This window comes from Moschus berezovskii, chromosome 20 (genome assembly GCF_049115385.1).
Source record: "Moschus berezovskii isolate FMDL1 chromosome 20, NW_MosBer_1.0, whole genome shotgun sequence".
Taxonomy (NCBI): domain Eukaryota; kingdom Metazoa; phylum Chordata; class Mammalia; order Artiodactyla; family Moschidae; genus Moschus; species Moschus berezovskii.
The window spans coordinates 38614083-38633258 of record NC_142479.1 but is presented as its reverse complement, the minus strand read 5'-3'; the positions used below and the strand labels follow the sequence as shown (position 1 = coordinate 38633258).

General features: G+C 49.1%; 3 protein-coding genes across 5 annotated transcripts; 2 read left to right on the top strand and 1 right to left on the bottom strand.

The window, feature by feature from the left end:
- The first annotated feature begins 22 nt into the window (after positions 1-22).
- TM4SF5 (transmembrane 4 L six family member 5) lies at positions 23-6745 on the top strand. Its single transcript, XM_055396397.2, has 5 exons — positions 23-243; positions 5293-5373; positions 5900-6036; positions 6275-6458; positions 6541-6745. Exons 1-5 carry the CDS (start codon positions 70-72, stop codon positions 6553-6555), a joined length of 591 nt encoding a protein of 196 aa, XP_055252372.1. The 5' UTR covers positions 23-69; the 3' UTR covers positions 6556-6745.
- Positions 6746-7937: 1192 nt separating this feature from the next.
- VMO1 (vitelline membrane outer layer 1 homolog) lies at positions 7938-12476 on the bottom strand. 3 transcript variants are annotated; one of them, XM_088828833.1, is made up of 4 exons: positions 11300-12476; positions 8778-8995; positions 8583-8698; positions 7938-8303 (listed from the first exon to the last, which is right to left on the bottom strand). In XM_088828833.1, the coding sequence occupies exons 2-4, from the start codon at positions 8958-8960 to the stop codon at positions 8006-8008; spliced, it is 597 nt and encodes a 198-aa protein (XP_088684959.1). In that variant the 5' UTR covers positions 8961-8995; positions 11300-12476; the 3' UTR covers positions 7938-8005. The 3 variants fall into 3 exon arrangements, with proteins under 3 accessions (XP_088684959.1, XP_055260757.2, XP_055260767.2); XM_055404782.2 differs by having other exon boundaries at positions 8778-11435; positions 11640-12476; XM_055404792.2 differs by having other exon boundaries at positions 8778-11786; positions 12294-12476.
- GLTPD2 (glycolipid transfer protein domain containing 2) lies at positions 11122-12476 on the top strand. The gene is given in 3 exon segments (XM_055404805.2): positions 11122-11391; positions 11646-11812; positions 11911-12476. Coding segments are annotated over 3 exon segments (954 nt in total). The 3' UTR covers positions 12428-12476.
- Positions 12477-19176: the final 6700 nt, after the last annotated feature.

The window sequence follows — 19176 nt, the reverse complement described above, 5'->3', positions numbered from 1 at the left end:
TTTTTCCTCTGGACCCGGGAACCTTGGGTCCACTTTCACTCACCGCCTGTCCTTGCTGAGAGCCTCATCATGTGCACTGGCAAGTGTGCCCGCTTTGTGGGGCTGTCTCTCATCCCCCTCTCGCTGGTCTGCATCGTGGCCAACGCCCTCCTGCTGGTGCCCAACGGGCAGACCACCTGGACCAAGGACCACCTCAGCTTGCAAGTCTGGCTCATGGCTGGCTTCGTTGGCGGGGGCCTGATGGTGAGAGGACTGGCCGGGGTGCACAGGCCATGGGAGGGGGCACCTCTCTCTGGGGTCCTGACTAGGAACAGGAGGGAGTGAGAAGAAAGGATGGCAGTGGCTTGGTGGGGACCGGGAGCCCGCCCAGCCTGCCCCCAAAGGCTAAGCACTGCATAGGGTTGCAGCTCAGCCCCAGGATCCTGAGCGGAATGTTTGAGGGCAACGAGAAGGAAGGAGCCTCACTGCTCTCAACTGTTCCCTCCTGGGTAAGGAGTGTGTCCTCCCAGACCCTCCCCATCCCACTACTGAACAGATGCTGGGAACACCACATGACAAGTGTTGATACAGAAGGAACAGCTGGTTCCCTGGGAGGTTATCGGGTTAAGATAATAATGGGCTCTGTGTGTGTGTGTTGGGGGGGAAGTTTACAGTGATAGTATAGTGTCTGGAGTCAGGTAGCGATGTCGCAGATCACTCATTCTACTTATCAGCTCAGTGTCACCTCCTCCACCTCCCTGTCCAACATTTCTGGATGCCCACCATGCACTGGGCACTAACGATAAACTCAGAAGCTAGGTCAGCGTGGTGGAGAAGGGGTCCCCGTTGCTTCCTGGAGACAGGGACCTGTCAGGAGAAGTGGGGGAAGGGGAGACACAGATTTCCTGGACTTCTTAACCTCTATTTGCCAACCTCTCCCGTGAAGGGGAACTTTTTTGTTTGTGCTCCGCATGGCATGCAGGATCTTAGTTCCCCCACCAGGGGTTGAACCCGTGCTCCCTGTAGTGGAAGCACAGAGTCTTAACCACTGGACCACCAGGGAAGTTCCAAGGGGAACTTTTTGGATTGTCAAGTGAGTTTAACATCTTTATGGCCTGAAGGCAAAAGATTTATCCCCCGCACTGTTCCCCACTTCTCAGGAGGGCTGACTGATGAAATTCTCTAGGGGAACGCTTCATCTTTGTTTCTTTCGCTGACCACAGCTCTGTTCGCTAAATGGGGAACACCTCTTCTCTATTATACAACAATCCGCTCTTACCAGGGCTTCCCTGGTGGCGCAGATGATAAAGAATCTGCCCGAAATGAGGGAGACCTGGGTTGGGAATATCCTCTGGAGAAGGGCCTGGCAACCCACTCCAGTATTCTTGCCTGGAGAATTTCCATGGACAGAGGAGTGTGGCAGGCTACAGCCCATGGGGTCACAAAGAGATGGACGTGACTGAGCTACTAAGCACCCCTCTCACCCCCCTGCCCCGGGGCCTTTTCTCCCTGTCTCATGGATTTATGTCAATTGGACTCCACTCCATACCTCTGACCTCAACCCTCTCCAAAACATCACACTCCTCCCAGCCCTACTCACTCACTCCCTGTCATATCATACCCCTTTGCCAGCCCAAACCAACACCACCTCCCCACAATCTCACCAGCCTGCTCCTGGGAAGCAGGTGAGATCAGCAGTGGGCAGAGGCCAGAGCATCTACACCCCTGAAAAAGCACAGTGAGGAATTTGAATTTTATTATAAGTGCACAGTAAACTACTGAAGGAGTTTTTAGCCTTTTAAAAGTCATATAGACAACTTCCCAGATCCTTAATATACAGTTCAGTGAATTTTTATAGAGGGGACACACTTATGTTCTGGGCACTTAGATCAAGATCTGAGTCATTACAAGAATCCCAGACAGGCCTTCCACCAGGCCCTACTCCACACTGCCAAAGGCCCCACTATCCTGACTTCTACCTCAGAGGTTAGATTTGTCTGTTTAGCACTTTATATAAATGGAATCCTACACTGTGGACACTTTTGTTCTGACTTCTTCAGATCAAAATTACATACGTTTGTGAGTTTCATCCATATTAGCACACAATGCTGTAGTTTATTATTTCTTATGCATTCCATTGTGTAAATATTAGCACAATTTATTTAAACATTCTACTGTTGATGGATATTTGGATAGTTCCAAACTTGGATTTATTCCAAATAATGTTCTCTAAACATTCCTATAAATGTCTTTAGGTGAATGTATGTTTGCAGGTCTATTGGATAGATACCTACAGAGTAAAACTGTTGAGTCTCAAGGTATACAAATATTCAGTGCTAATAGATATCACCAAAGAGTTGTCTGAAGTACTTATAACAATTGTATTCCCATCAGTAAACTATGAGAGTTCTAATTGCTCCATATCCTGTTGGATATGGCTGGCTGCTGGGTGGACAGTGGACAGTAGGTCAGCAGTGGTTGCAGGAAGACCAACTGAGGTCACTACAGTTGTCCAGGAGAGATAACAGTGGCATGGACAAGTCCAGTGATCATGGAGATGGAGAAAGGTAAACAGACCCAAGCTATAAACTCAGTGCTTCCTCCTGCTTCTTCAATTACCTTTTTTCATTGAGACAGAGAGCAGAGAGTGAGACAGAGGAGCTCAGAAACAAATACAAATACAAAAAGGAAACAAATACTGTGGCTAAAAAAGCAAAAATTAGGGATTTCCCTGGTGGTCCAGTGACTAAGACTCTGTGCTCTCAACGCATGGGGCCCAGGTTCAATCCCCAGTCAGGGAACTAGATCCCATACGCCACAACTAAAGAGTTCACATGCTGCAGCTAAAAGATCCTGCATGCTGCAACTAAGACCTGCCATGCATGCTAAGTCACTCAGTCATGTCCAACTCTTCATGACCCTATGGACTGTAGCCCACCAGGTTCCTCTGTCCATAGGGTTCTCCAGGCAAGAATACTGGAGTGGGTTGCCAGGCCCTCTTCCAGGGGATCTTCCAAACTCAGGGGTTAAACCCATGTCTCTTACAGTCTCCTGCATTGACAGGCAGGTTCTTTACTATTACTACCACCTGGGAAGCCCAAGACTTGGCACAGCCAAATAAATAGACAAACTTTTCAAAAATCACAAACAAGGAAGTCATTTGAAGTTGGTAAATCCAAAAAATAAATCCAGGTGTCTCTGGGTCCAAAAGCCTCAGAGTAAGTAATATAACCAGACAGGCTAAGCAAGGGGGCCACTCTGGCCCCAGACCTGCCATGAGACAAGGAAGAGGGAAGAGCATCTAGAGGAAAGTTCACTCAACTCTGCAGGTGTTTCTGTAAGGTTGCTTGGATGATGTAATGGAACTAAAGCTCTCAGCCTCTCCCTTGGAGAAGACCCAAATGTTGCCTTGTTGGTGTGAGATGGACAAGGAAGACAGGGAGGCAAAGATCCAGACAGCTGCATAATTACAGAGATGGGAGATAAGCAAAGAACCTGGTTGGGTGCAACAAAGCTAAGGCTGAAGCCAAAGGGAGGGCGCCTCAGACACCTTCATAGAGTTCAGTCTTGACAGGTGACTCTTTGAGGAGACTCTAAGGGATTGGATCAGGGAAAAGATCAGTTGAAAGCTAAGTTTAATCTGGTGGTAGCAGGACTTCCCTGGTGGTTCAGTGGCTAAGAATTTGCACTCCCAATGCAGGGGAACCGGGTTTGATCCCTGCTGGGATCAAGCTAAAACTAAAGATTCTGCATGCCGCAGCAAAGATCAAAGATCCGTTTGCTTGAACTAAGATCCATTGTAGTAAAAAAAAAAAAAATCTGGCAATAGAAATGTAGGATTGAGTATGGGCACAGGGCAAGAGATATGGAAACCCAATAGGGTGACTGGGGACTGACTGGGTGGAAGAAAGGACTGACAGATTCAAGAGCCACTGAAGGACTTGAGGTCTGGCTCGGTATGGAGGATTCAAGTTTTCAGGACTGGGTGACCTGGAGGATATTTCCACTTATGGAGACAAGAAAGCCAAAGGGAGATGAATTTTGGGGAGGAATAAACTGTGAAGTCTAGTCAAGGCTATGGTTTTTCCAGTGGTCATGTATGGATGTGAGAGTTGGACTGTGAAGAAAGCTGAGTGCCAAAGAATTGATGCTTTTGAACTGTGGTGTTGGAGAAGACTCTTGAGAGTCCCTTGGACTACAAGGAGATCCAACCAGTCCATTCTAAAGGAGATCAGTCCTGGGTGTTCATTGGAAGGACTGATGCTGAAGCTGAAACTCTAATACTTTGGCCACCTCATGCGAAGAGTTGACTCACTGGAAAAGACTCTGATGCTGGGAGGGATTGGGGGCAGGAGGAGAAGGGGACGACAGAGAATGAGATGGCTGGATAACATCACTGACTCGATGCACATGAGGTTGAATGAACTCCAGGAGTTGGTAATGGACAGGGAGGCCTGGCGTGCTGTGATTCATGGGGTCGCAAAGAGTCAGACACGACTGAGCAACTGAACTTAACTGAACTGAAACTGTGAAGTCAGTATGAGGTTGGATGAACTTGAGTTAAGACCAAGACATACAAATGAACATACCCTTCAGGCATTCAGATCTGAATTTGAAGGTACTGATTTAGGAGACAACTATTGTTAGAAGCAGCAGCTGATGCCCTGGGAGGGGGTGGGCTCTCTGAGGAAGACCACAGGAGAAAGAAAGAAAGGATCAGGGTTGTATCTTGAGGATTCCCACCCTTCCCATCAGAGTCTTCACTTACATGCTCCTTCACCCTCCATTATAATCCCAGTTCACCAGACACCACTATTCCTTCCTGCTGCCGAGGGACTTCATACTTATTGACCATTTATGCTGAGTTAGTCTTCACATCAAGTCAACCTGTTATTTCATTAAATCCTGATAACAGCCATGGGAGGCATGCAGACCCATTTTACAGAGGACAAAACTGAGACCCAGAAAGATGAAACAGTATATGGAGTGTGAAATGAGCACAAGTTTGGCATTAAACCCAGGCTTCCTGATTCCCATTTACTTGGGCACCTACTATATACCGAGATTTATGGGGGATATAAGAATATTGGGGCCCTATCCTCCTGGAGGCTACAATCTGGACAGAGATAAGTAGGCACATAAATACAGATAAACTTAAAGCAGAGCCCCACAGTGTTTCAGGAGAAGTAGAGATAAGGTCTCCTTATAGTTCAAAGGGCTGAAGGCATCACAGGAAGCTTCCAGGAGGAGATAAGCACTGATGCAAGTTGGGGACCTGCGGGCCTTGCTATTACATCGACTCTCCTCCAATAGGTACTTTGTCCGGGAATTTCCGCCGTTCGGGCCGGTGGCAAAGGCTGTTGCGGTGCTGGCTGCTGTGGAAACCGCTGCAGGGTAAAATCCAAATTAAGCCGGGGCTCAAGGGACTTTCTTGGTGGTCTAGTGGTTAAGACTGTGCTCCTAACACAGGGGGCCCAGGTTTGATCCCTGGTGGGAGGAAATAAGATCCCACATGCCATAGGACGCAACTTTAACTAGTAAATTTAAAAAAATAAATAAATAAAGACAGCATTCAGCTTCCGTCTTTGAATCGGTCTTCGAAGAACCACATCTCAAGTCATGGTCCCTCTACTGAATTCCCAGCTTCATGAGCACCTCTGCAGAGTCCTAGGCTCCGTCTCACCCCTCCCTCGCACCGACAAATATTAGGCTTCAGTGGGCCTGACCAGAGGGGACTACACCCCCCTAGAAACTCCATGGCCACCGGCTCTTAGGAGTAAGCGGAACTCCAGCCCCGGGGTTTGACGGGAAGTGTATTTTTAACGACACTGGAAAAGATGCGGGGGCGCGGCCAGGCGCGGTTTGCCCACCACTAGGTAGGGGACCGTCCAACACACCTCTCTTCGCACTCTGCATGTAGATGCTGCGCTCAGTCTTCTGCTCAGCTATCGGGTTGCTTGGCGCCATCTACTGCCTCTCGGTCTCGGGAACCGGGCTCCGAATTGGACCACAGTGCTTAATGAATGGCTCCTGGGATTACCACTTCCAAGACACCGCGTAAGGCTTAGCCTGTTTTCGCGGCCCTGCCCCATTCTCTGTCTCTGCCCACCTGCCTTTCCCACGTGGACCAGGGAACCTAGGCCAGACTCGGCTTTGAGACAGCTTCCTCCACGTGGGCCAACGAGCTCTGTGCATGTCCCCCTCGGCGCCTGCGCGGGGCGCGAAGCCCAGGGTTGGGGGCGGGGGCACGCTCCGCATGACCTCCTGCTCTCGCGTGACCCTGCCCCACCCGCAGAGGCTCTTACCTGCTCAACCGCACGCAATGGAACTTGTGCGTGGAGCCGCCCGATGTGGTCCTATGGAACGTGACGCTCTTCTCGCTGCTGGTGGCCGCATCGTGCCTGGAGATCTTGCTCTGTGGGGTGCAGCTGGTGAACGCGTCCATTGGTGTCCTCTGTGGCGATTGCAGGAAGAAGCAGGTGGGACGGTGTGGGATGGAGCTGGCAAGGAAACCTATTTGCTCCCTGGCTGTGTCCTGTCCTCACTTTATCTTTTCCGCAGGGCTCCTCTCAGTGAGGCTCCATCCACCTGGTCTGTCCAACGCTCCGGGATACCCACCTGGCCCGCCCCCACCCTGGAATAAACTATTTAGAGTATTTAGAGTTCTCTTCCGAGTTTCAGACTGTGCCCTTATACAAGGAGTGTCAGAAGGCCTCCAGGTACACCGTTGCTTGGGGCTCTTACACCTTGCTTGCTATTTTCTTAATAAATAGTTACTGAGCTGTTGGTGCGCTGAAAGTACTGTATAGACAGGCAACTTCTGTGCTCTTAAAGAATTTAACATTCTAGGGGTTAGAAGATGGGCAGTTTTTAAAAGAGGCAGTAGATTATTTCAGTTGGTGATAAGCACTTTTTAAAAACATGGAGGTAATGGGAATAGATATTGACTGACACATGACCTTTTTCATAAGACAAAGTCCAAGAAAGAAAAATTGGACCTGAAATCTGGTGGATGGGCTAATCATCTGGACTGTTGGGAGAGTCAAGGCAGAGAGGGCAGCAAGGACAAGGACACTTATTAGGACTCAATATACAGAAAAGCCACTGTTTGAGTTTTGTAGCCGGAAGAAAAGGAAACATATGGAAAAGATGAGCTTCCCAGGTGGCTCAGTGGTAAAGAATCTGCCCGCCAAATCAGGAGATGAGGGTCTATCCCTGGATTGGGAAGATCTCCTGGAGGAGGAAATGGCAACCCACTCCAGTATTCTTGCCTGGGAAATCCCCTGGACAGAGGACCCTGGCAGGCTACAGCCCATAGGGTCATAGAGTCGGACTCCACTGAGTGGCTGAGCAGGCACGCATGGAAAAGACATGTTAGTCTCCTAAGTTCTAGAAAATGAAGCCTTAAGACAATATAGCATTGTCACCTAATTTGGTAGAAGTTTCTTAATCTGGGATCACTGGTGGTTCAGAAAGGAAACAACCTGGGCTCTTAAAGGGGATGACATGTTTGCAGAGGCTGTCAGAAAAGCAAGGACTTCCTCAACCTGTAAGCAAAATCTGTTTAAGTGCGTTTTTTTTTTTTTTTCTGAACTATGGGTCGGTAACTTTCAGTAGCTTGCCCTAGACTTCTGAGTGTGCTTAGTCGATCATTCGTGTCTGGCTCTTTGCAACCTATGGACTGTAGCCCACCAGACTCCTCTGTCCATGGGAATTCTCCAGGTAAGAATACTGGAGTGGGTTGCCTTGCCCTCCTCCAGGGGATATTCCCAACCCAGGGAAGGAACCCAGGTCTACCGCATTGCAGGCAGATTCTTTACTGTCTGAGCCAGCAGGGAAGCCCAGACTTCTGAGACTAAACCCTAACTGGGCCTGGCCCAATGCCAGGTTAAGAGGAACACGGGACAACGCAGTTTCCCATTCCCCATCCCCCATCACTAAAGCAAGCCAGACCAAAGCCAAGACAGAGAAGCTTTAATAGCGGAAGTGGGACGAGGCTTCGGGCTGGGAGATGACGGCGATGGTATCAATTGCGGCAGCAGAAAAAGCGCGCGTCATTGATGGCGGTGTCGTCGCGGACGCCTTGAGGCTGCTCGATCTTGGTCTGCAAGCCGCATACGCCTTTAGAACAAAGCTCACTCCAGTCTCCGAAGTCTCCCCAGGTCAGGCCCGGCCCCTGCAGCTCCGTGCCGTCGGAGCAAAGGAAGCGCACGTTGTTCGCAGCTGTGTTGTCCCCGAAGGTCGCGGGTGCCTCCACGCGAAGCGAGAAAGCCACCAGGAAGCCGCCGACGGGACACCACAGCGGCTCACTCCACGATCCCCACCTGCGAGGGAAGCGAAGACGCAGTGGCTCCGCGGCGCCCCCTACCCACCTCCAGCCCGACCCAGGCCTCGGGGGCTTCCCCGCCAGGTGCTTAGCCACCTGACCTCCACCGAGATGCGGGGGGGTGGGGTGGGGTGGGGTGGGAGGGGGAGGTCTCCCACCCGCTTCCCAGGTCTAAACCTCCTGGAGGAACCTGCCCGTCGGGAGGGGAGGGGATGTGTGTAACCGAGGGTAAGGGGCATATCCCGACCCTAGGGGATCCTCGGTCCCTGCCCCCCACCTTCCAGACTGGGACTCCACCACGTGCGCGTTGAGATCCGCTTGCCCGCGCGCACAGTGCAGCCGGATCCCGTTCAGGGCCGTGTCATCGCCAGGAATGCCTTGTGGGGGCTCCACCTGGGCGACCCACGACGAGTCAGAAGACTGCCACCCTCGGCTCTGGGGTCCCCTCCGAGACCGAGGCATGAGTCCCTACCTTGAGCGAGAACCCGCTGGCGAAGAATCCGTCAGGACACATCTCGGGCCAGGCCCAGTCGCCCCAGGGGCCCCCGTTGGTCACCTCGATGACCGACATGTAGCCATCTGCTCCTGTGTACCCCAAGCAAGTGGCCCGCAGCAGCAGCAGCAGCGGCAGCTTGGCTCCTGCTCCTAGCTCCATCCCGCAGCCTCCGTGAGCCCAGGCTCCTTAGCAGGCTTAAAAGCAACCTTTACTTTTAAGAGGGCTCGCATTGCGGAAGGGCCACCCGGATTAAGTGAAATTCAAAACTAATCCGGTCCAGTCGGGAAGCCTACAGACTTGACTCTCAGCCCAGCGCCAGAGGAGGAGGGGCAGCAAGAAACCACGAGTTTGAAAAACCACCCACTTACACAACGTTAACAAACTTTAAACCAAGAATCATGGTTCGCGTTTTGCAGGCATATTTTATTTAATCCACAAGACAATTTTAGATGGTGGAAATTACCCTTCCTATTCTGCACATGAGGGAACTGGAGCTGCAAAATGGCAAACAATTTGCCTAAGGTCAGGCAGCAAACCGGGGAACGTCCAGCATTGGGAAATGAGGAACCCAAGGCTAGGGATGGAAGTGATGGTTCCAGAATCCCAGGGGACAGGGACCCCAGGGACCTCCAGGATGTGAGAGAGCATCAGAGTGAGACAGGGTAAGAAAGAATCCATGGACTATGGGAGCCAGGAAGCATCGAGTGGTTGGAGTCCTGACTCCTTGAGAATCTGGGACACCTCTCTCCCTCAAAAGAAACTGTACACAGAGACAGGGAAGAAGTCTAATAAGTTTACCGATAGGTGACTGAGGACAGGAGATGCTATTTATTCCATTTCTTCCTGTATCCTTTCCCTCAATGTTTTCCCCGCTATGACCACCAGAGGGACTCCTAATTTGAAAAAACAAACCAAAAAAAAAAAAAAAACCCAAAACACCCGCTCAGGTTTGTTGTGGGGAGTAGTGAAAAATGAAAGTGAAGTCACTCAGTCCTGTCCGACTCTTTGGGACCCCATAGACTGTCGCCTACCAGGCTCCTCCATCCATGGGATTTTCCAGGCAAAAGTACTGGAGTGGGTTGCCATTTCCTTCTCCAGAGGATCTTCCTGACCCAGGGATTGAACCCAGGTCTCCTGCATTGCAGGCAGACGCTTTACAGTCTAAGCCACCACTGGGGAGTAGTACCAACCGTCATTGGCCTGCCCCTCAGGCACATTCCTTTGCTTTATTCAATACATACTTATTTAGAAACAATGTGTTGTATCTCAGGTAATATTCTAAATCCTGTAAATAGAGTAACAAACATGAGAAGGCCCCTGTCTTCATCAGAGTTCACATCCCAGTTGGAGAGACAGATGATAAATTCTTCAATGCACCTTGAGCTCTGTAAAGGCACATTTCTATTCCTGGGGCCTATACAGGGCCTGACATGTGGAAGTATTTATAAAGGTTGGTTTGACTGAGGGATCATTTTGGAGGTTTAAAGAATTAAACAAATGTAAAAGGAGACAGCCTAAAGTATATAAGACATCAGGCTTCCAGTTCAAGACAAGGTCCCCTGAGGATAGGATGGGGCTTCCCAGGTGGTGCTAGTGGTACCTGCCTGCCAATGTAGAAGATGTAAGAGATGCAGGTTCGATCTGGGGGTCGGGAAGATCCCCTGGAGGAGGGCATGGCAACCCACTCCAGTATTCTTGCCTGGACAGAGGAGCCTGGAGAGCTACAGTCCATCATGTCACAAAGAGTCGGACAGGGCTGAAGTGACTTAGCACACATGCACAAGGATAGGATACTTTAGAAGTGGGTGTTCCCTGGGTCCCAGGTGCCCCATGCTTGAACTTAAAAAGTAAGATTTATGGAGCAATTGTGGTAAGCTTTTCCATTTACAGTGCTTGCACATATGATATCATTTAATCCTCACATGAGGCCTTGCAAAAGAACCTGTTATTATCCTCAATTTACAGTGGAGGAACTCAAGCCCAGAGTCAGCTTAAGGCCTACCATTGTTCCGTAGGGGACCTGCTTCTGACCTCAGCCTCTCTTCACACTACCCACGCTGCCTCTTACTACCACCCAGCCATCAGGGAAGGGAAATGTAAGAGACGTGTCACTGCTACCGAATCCCCTAAATTCTCTTCATTCCAGTCCCTCATCCCTCGGATGCTGCCCTCTGGGGCAAAGGGCATAGGGGAAGGGGCCTTGGTAGGTTAATTATTAACTCTTTGCACCTCAGGCACTGCGGCTTCTCTCCCCTACTGGAGGCGGAGGGACAAAGCCCGGCTAGCGGCTGGCAAGGGGGCGGTGGTCCCTGCCGCAGCCATGGGGGTCGCACTGCCGCGGCACATCCCGCGGCACTGGCTGCACAGCGCAATTCCTCTCGCTGTCTTCGCGCTACTGCTTGTTTATCTCTGGGCTCGGAACCTTCGTGAGTAGCCCGTTCTCTCACCTGCTCTGGGAGGAACCGGGGAATCCAGGCCCTGGGGACCTAAGGCCTCACCTCAGATCCTCACCGCTCTGTCCCGCCTCCCCCTCTCAGGCTGCGGATCTGGGACGCAGTCCTGCATTGCGGAGGGGCCGCCGCCTTTCCAGGTACGCTACCGGCAGGGCTGGAACTGGGAGCTCCTGGCGGGGTCCTGAGCCGGGGGAAGTGGACCAGTCTGAGGATATGATGAAGGGCAGGCCCTCCTCCTACTCTCCCCTCTCCCATCAGAAGCTGAGTCCTGCCAGAGGAACACCAGCTAGATCTAAGGAATAATTTCTTCAGAGCCCAACTGGGCTGCTTGGCGAGCCCAGCAAGCTAGGGGTTCTGCTCCCATCTCGATGCCCTCAAATCTAACCTGCAGGTCCAGCAACAGTCGGGACCCCTGGAGGGCCCGGAATTGAAAGAGCCTCAGTGTCTGGGCCCCCAGGGGATGCTGGGCCGTATGATGAGGCCGTTCCACGCCAGTCTGAACCCGGAAGGGGACGTGGAATTGTCACAGTACCTGGCAGGATGGAGGGAGCTAGTTAGGTGAGTGATCTCTCTTCTCCCATCCAGTCCCCGCCTCTTGGTGGCTCCATCGCCCTCTCTCAAACCTTCCTACCCCTCCCACTATCACACACACACAGGTTCCTAACTCCCCTCGGATCCATCTTCGCCTTCGCCACAAGCGAGGCCTCCGCCAAAGTGACAGCCCTCGAAGCTCTGGTGCACGGTCCAGAGGCCGCGCACTACACGTCCCTGGGGACGATGGTGGCATGGGAGCGGCCCGAGATCGCCCCACCGCCCACGGCCGAGGCTTCGGGCTCGGTAACGATGCTCCTGCTGCACCGTGCGCTACGCTGGTCCCAGCTCTGCCTCCACGGGGTGGCGACCGGGATGCTTGGAGGCCCGGACGCCGGCGTTCAGTGCAGCGACGCTTATGGTACGGCCCTGGCACCGCATCACCCCTGGCTCGTCCGTCAGGCTGCCCACTTCGCATTCCTCGCTTTCCCGAGTCGCGGCCGCTTACTTGAGCTGATGTGTCCCGGAGCCAGAGAGACGGAGGCGAGGGCCGCGCTGGCCCGGGCCGCGGGCACCCTGGAGGACGTCTACAACCGTACCCAGGGCTTATTGGCCGAGCGTGGCTTGCTTGAGCTGGCCTGATACCTGCTGGCGGAAGGAAGGAAGCACAACGCGGAGGCGCCGGTGCGGCTGGGGTTGAGCCCTCGGCTGGCCTCTCGGCGCCAGGGGCGTGGTCACCACATACCCCGCCTCCGTGGTGACGTCACCAACCTTGCGTGGGCGGGGTTTTAGCCTCTTCCTCTCTGCAATCTCCTGGAGGAGGGAGGAACAGTGGGGAATAAAAACAGTGGGGCTATTCTCTGATAGTCGTCGACATAGGGCGTTTTGTGCAATGATGGCAGGCGCTTAAGGGAAATAGGAAAAATAGATGCGGGAAGAAGAAGGTGTGTTATTCCTATTCCCCGCCGCCTAGAGACTCGCTACCCCTGACCTGTCTCAGTCATTCCTACAGCTTCGCTTGTCCACTACTGTCTCCAGTCCAGACCTGTCCCCTGAACTCCAGCCCCCATAAAGCCAACTCTGTCCCGGACATCTCCACAGACACCGCAAATGCAACACATCCTACACGGATCCAGTCACCTCCCCGCAGAACCGCACCTCTTCTTATGTTTCCTATCTCAATAAATGACACCCTTCCCCGTCAGCTGCTGCTGCTGCTGCTGCTGCTAAGTCACTTCAGTCGTGTCCGACTATGTGTGACCCCACTGACGGCAGCCCACCAGGCTCCCCCGTCCCTGGGATTCTCCTGGCAAGAACACTGGAGTGGGTTGCCATTTCCTTCTCCAATGTGTGAAAGTGACGTCACTCAGTCGTGTCCCACCCTTAGCGACCCCACGGACTGCAGCCTACACAAGGCTAAAACCTGTGCGTCTTGACTCACGTCAAGCAGGCGCCAGCTCAATAATCTTCGTTTGTTGACTCCAGTGAACAAAGTTATACACTGATAACTCCCAAATTATAACTCCAACCCACTTTTCCCTGGATTCCAGAATACTATGTATACTCGTCCTTATTCCACATCTCCATGTGGATTTCAACTAAACATAGCACACTTAGCAAGTCCAAAACTGAGCTTCCCATATCCTCTCCTAAAATGCTCCATAGTCCTCACTACCTCAGTAAATGACAATTCCATTCTTCTATGTCCTCAAGCTAAAAATCCCTGTGGTCATCCAGACTCTGGACTCTTTCATCATACCCACCTCCAATCTGTCAAATTCTATTTCTTACTATCTCCACTGCTACCCACCTATCAAGTCAATTTTATCTATCACTCGGATTGTTGCAGTAGCCTCCTGTTTCTCTCTCCCATACTCTGCTTCCCTACAGCATATTTTCAATAAAGCAGCCACAGTGATCTTTAAAATGTAGAGCATATCATGTCACTTCCCTGCTCAACATTTTCCGATGGCTTCCTATTTCACTTAGATTAAAACTTATAAAAACTTAAGCAGAAGATTTTCTGGATCATATCTTCAGTTGAGAAGGATGAAAGTTTCTCAAAAGTCCTCTGTGATCTGATTGCACTAGCCAAACTGACCTCCTCAATATTCATTGAATGTGTCAGGCAGGGGCTTCCCTGGTGGCTCAGTGGTAAAGAATCTGCCTACTAATGTAGGATTCTCGGGTTCAATCCCTGGGTTAGGAAGATCCCCTGGAGAAGGAAATGGCAACCCATTCCAGTATTCTTGCCTGGGAGATCCCATGTACAGAGGAGCCTGGCCTGCTGTAGGCCTTGGGGGTTGCAAAAGTCAAATACAACTTAGCAACTAAACAACAACAACAATATGTCAGGAAAGATCCTACCTCAGGACCATTGTACTTGCTCTTCTCTCTGTCCAGAATGCTTTTCTCCAATATATACAAATGACTTCCCTCCTTCTTTTTGGTCTTTACATGTCTTCTGAGTGAAACCTGCCTTGATTATTCTTTCTAAAATTTCAACACGCACACACACACACACACACCCTTCCTATCTCCCTTCCTTGCTTTGTTTTTCTTCTTAGTATAATTCACTATCTAACATACTGTGAAGAGTTGACTCACTGGAAAAGACTCTGATGCTGGGAGGGATTGGGGGCGGGAGGAGAAGGGGACGACAGAGAATGAGATGGCTGGATGGCATCACTGACTCGATGGACTTGAGTTTGAATGAACTCCGGGAGTTGGAGATGGACAGGGAGGCCTGGCGTGCTGTGATTCATGGGGTCACAAAGAGTCGGACACGACTGAGTGACTGAACTGAACTGAACCGAACTGAACCGAACTGAACTGAACTGAACATACTATATATTGTACTTTTTTTTTTGTCTCCCCCAGTAGAAAGTTCCTTGGGGCTAGAATTTGTCTACTTTGTTCCTGGATGTACGTTCAGTGCCTCAAATGGTGTCTGGCACCCAGCAGACATTCAACAGCTCTTTGATGAATGAATGTATGAGGAAGCACTAAAAATAGTTCAGATGATTGCAGTCAAGAGTGTCGAAAAGAGGGGATAGCACAACAATATAAATATACTTAATGCTATTGAATTGTATACCAAAAATGGTTAAAATGCTAAATTTTATATTATTTATATTTACTACAACAAAAAATATTAAAAGAGGAGATGTGATTACAGTCAGGTGGGCAGGAGCAAGTTCACAAAGGCCCTTATAAACTATTATAGGGATGGGAGACTGTATCTTGAGAGTTAATTTTAAGCGAGGGTGTGTCAGGGTCATATTTCAATTCAAACCCCAGCTCCAGCTGAAGTATGTAAACACATTATGCCAAGTTCATAGGAAGACCACTCCACACAATAACAGTCAAATATATATTCTTTTCAAGCACACATGCAACCCCAGAGTAGACCATAGAGTAGGCCACAAGAGTCTCAAAATATTTTTAAAGGTTGAAGTCACAAAATCTTCTCCAACTAAGCTGAAATTAGAAATCAATAGTAAAAGGAAATTTGAAAAATTCACAAATATGTGGAAAGTAAAAAAGCACACTTTTAACCAAACACTAGGTCACAGAAGAAATCACCAGGAAAATACTTTTTCTCCCCCACTCCAAGAAAAACACTTTGAGACTAGGGAAAGTGAAAACAAAGCACACCAAAACTTGGGATGTAGCATAAAAAGTGCTCAGAAGAAAATGTGTAGGTATCAGTTCAGTCCAGTCGCTCAGTCGTGTCCGACTCTTTGCAACCCCATGAATCACAGCACACCAGGCCTCCCTGTCTATCACCAACTCCCGGAGTTCACTCAAACTCATGTCCATTGAGTCAGTGATGCCATCCAGCCATCTAATTCTCTGTCATCCCCTTCTCCTCCTGCCCCCAGTCCCTCCCAGCATCAGAGTCTTTTCCAGTGAGTCAACTCTTCACATGAGGTGGCCAAGTGAATGGGAATCAGGAAGTCTGGGTTTAATGTCAAACTTGTGCTCATTTCACACTCCGTATACTGTTTCATCTTTCTGGGTCTCAGTTTTGTCCTCTGTAAAATGGGTCTGCATGCCTCCCATGGCTGTTATCAGGATTTAATGAAATAACAGGTTGACTTGATGTGAAGACTAACTCAGCATAAATGGTCAATAAGTATGAAGTCCCTCGGCAGCAGGAAGGAATAGTGGTGGTGGAGTGTCTGGTGAACTGGGATTATAATGGAGGGTGGAGGACTATGTAAGTGAAGACTCTGATGGGAAGGGTGGGAATCCTCAAGATACAACCCTGATCTTGTCTTTCTTTCTCCTGTGGTCTTCCTCAGAGAGCCCACCCCCTCCCAGGGCATCAGCTGCTGCTTCTAACAATAGTTGTCTCCTAAATCAGTACCTTCAAATTCAGATCTGACTGCCTGAAGGGTATGTTCATTTGTATGTCTTGGTCTTAACTCAAGTTCATCCAACCTCATACTGACTTCACAGTTTCAGTTCTGTTCAGTTCAGTCGCTCAGTCGTGTCTGACTCTTTGCGACCCCATGAACCACAGCACACCAGGCCTCCCTGTCCATCACCAACTCCCGGGGTTCATTCAACCTCATGTCCATAGAGTCAGTGATGCCATCCAGCCATCTCATTCTCTGTCGTCCCCTTCTCCTCCTGCTCCCAATCCCTCTCAGCATCAGAATCTTTTCCAGTGAGTCAACTCTTCGCATGAGGTGGCCAAAGAATTGGCGTTTCAGCTTTAGCATCAGTCCTTCCAATGAACACCCAGGATTGATGTCCTTTAGAATGGACCAGTTGTATCTCCTTGCAGTCCAAGGGACTCTCAAGAGTCTTCTCCAACACCACAGTTCAGAAGCATCAATTCTTCGGCAATCAGCTTTCTTCACAGTCCAACTCACATCCATACATGACCACTGGAAAAACCATAGCCTTGACTAGATGGACCTTGGTTGGCAAAGTAATGTCTCTACTTTTTAACATGCTATCTAGGTTGGTCATAACTTTCCTTCCAAGAAGTAAGCTTCTTTTAATTTCATGGCTGCAATCAGCATCCACAGTGATTTTGGAGCCCAAAAAAATAAAGTCTGACACTGTTTCCACTGTTTCCCCATCTATTTCCCATGAAGTGATGGGACTAGATGCCATGATCTTTGTTTTCTGAATGTTGAGCTTCAAGCCAACTTTTTCACTCTCCTCTTTCACTTTCATCAAGAGGCTTTTTAGTTCCTCTTCACTTTCTGCCATAAGGGTGGTGTCATCTGCATATCTGACGTTATTGGTATTTCTCCTGGCAATCTTGATTCCAGCTTGTGCTTCATCCAGTCCAGCATTTCTCATGATGTACTCTGCATATAAGTTAAATAAGCAGGGTGACAATATTCAGCCTTGACGTACTCCTTTTCCTATTTGGAACCAGTCTGTTGTTCCATGTCGAGTTCTAACTGTTGCTTCCTGACCTGCATACAGGTTTCTCAAGAGGCAGGTCAGGTGGTCTGGTATTCCCATCTCTTTCAGAATTTTCTACAGTTTATTGTGATCCACAGTCAAAGGCTTTGGCATAGTCAATGAAGCAGAAATAGATGTTTTTCTGGAAGTGTCTTGCTTTTTCCATGATCCAGTGGATGTTGGCAATTTGATCTCTGGTTCCTCTGCCTTAATGTGGTCCACTGGAGAAGGGAATGGCAAACCACTTCAGTATACTTGCCTTGAGGACCCCTTGATGAACAGTATCAAAAGGCAAAATGATAGGATACTGAATGAGGAATTCCCCAGGTTGGTAGGTGCGCAGTATGCTACTGGAGATCAGTGGAGAAATAACTCCAAAAAGAATGAAGGGATGGAGCCAAAGCGAAAACAATACCCAGTTGTGGATGTGACTGCTGATAGAAGCAAGGTCCAATGCTGTAAAGAGCAATACTGCATAGGAACCTGGAATGTTAGGTCCATGAATCAAGGCAAATTGGAAGTGGTCAAACAGGAGATGACAAGAGTGAACACAGACATTCTAGGAATCAGTGAACTAAAACAGACTGGAATGGGTGAATTTAACTCAGATGACCATTATATCTACTACTGTGGGCAGAAATGCCTTTGAAGAAATGGAGTAGCCATCATGGTCAACAAAAGAGTCCGAAATGCAGTACTTGGATGCAATCTCAAAAACGACAGAATGATCTCTCTTTGTTTCCAAGGCAAACCATTCAATATTACAGTAATCCAAGCCTATGCCCCAACCAGTAATGCTGAAGAAGCCGAAGTTGAACAGTTCTATGAAGACCTACAAGGCCTTTTAGAACTAACACCTAAAAAAGATGTCCTTTTCATTATAGGGGACTGGAATGAAATACCAGGAGTAACAGGCAAATTTGGCCTTGGAACATGGAATGAAGCAGGGCAAAGACTAATAGAGTTTTGTCAAGAGAACACACTGGTCATAGCAAACACCCTCTTCCAACAACACAAGAGAAGACTATACATGGTCATCACCAGATGGTCAACACCGAAATCAGATGGGTTATATTCTTTGCAGCCAAAGATGGAGAAGCTCTATACAGTTAGCAAAAACAAGACCAGGAGCTGACTGTGGCTCAGATCATGAACTCCTTATTGCCAAATTCAGACTTAAATTGAAGAAAGTAGGGAAAACCACTAGATCATTCAGATATGACCTAAATGAAATCCCTTATGATTATACAGTGGAAGTGAGAAATAGATTTAAGGGACTAGATCTGATAGAGTGTCTGATGAACTCTGGACGGAGGTTCATGACATTGTACAGGAGACAGGGACCAAGACCATTCCCATGGAAAAGAAATGCAAAAAAGCAAAATGGCTGTCTGAGGAGGCCTTACAAATAGCTGTGAAAAGAAGAGAAGCAAAAAGCAAAGGAGAAAACGAAAGATATAAGCATCTGAATGCAGAGTTCCAAAGAATAGAAGGAGAGATAAGAAAGCCTTCCTCAGTGATAAATGCAAAGAAATAGAGGAAAACAACAGAATAGGAAAGACAAGAGATCTCTTCAAGAAAATTACAGATACCAAGGGAACATTTCATGCAAAGATAGCCTCGATAAAGGACAGAAATGGTGTGGACCTAACAGAAGCAGAAGATATTAAGAAGAGGTGGCAAGAATACACAGAACTGTACAAAAAAAGATCTTCATGACCAAGATAATCATGATGGTGTGATCACTCACCTAGAGCCAGACATCTTGGAATGTGAAGTCAAGTGGGCCTTAGAAAGCATCACTACAAACAAAGCTAGTGGAGGTGATGGAATTCCAGTTGAGCTATTTCAAATCCTGAAAGATGATGCTGTGAAAGTGCTGCACTCAATATGCCAGCAAATTTGGAAAACTCAGCAGTGGCCACAGGACTGGAAAAGGTCAGTCTTCATCCCAATCCCAA

Excerpts from the sequence above, each read along its gene's own strand:
- VMO1 (XM_088828833.1), bottom strand. The coding sequence starts at position 8,960 with ATGGAGCTAGGAGCAGGAGCCAAGCTGCCGCTGCTGCTGCTGCTGCGG. Across the intron at positions 8,699-8,777 it reads CCAGCGGGTTCTCGCTCAAG|GTGGAGCCCCCACAAGGCAT; the intron begins GTAGGGACTCAT and ends TGGGTCGCCCAG. Across the intron at positions 8,304-8,582 it reads GTGGAGTCCCAGTCTGGAAG|GTGGGGATCGTGGAGTGAGC; the intron begins GTGGGGGGCAGG and ends CTTCCCTCGCAG.
- TM4SF5 (XM_055396397.2), top strand. The coding sequence starts at position 70 with ATGTGCACTGGCAAGTGTGCCCGCTTTGTGGGGCTGTCTCTCATCCCC. Across the intron at positions 5,374-5,899 it reads GCTGTGGAAACCGCTGCAGG|ATGCTGCGCTCAGTCTTCTG; the intron begins GTAAAATCCAAA and ends CTCTGCATGTAG. Across the intron at positions 6,037-6,274 it reads TACCACTTCCAAGACACCGC|AGGCTCTTACCTGCTCAACC; the intron begins GTAAGGCTTAGC and ends CCCCACCCGCAG.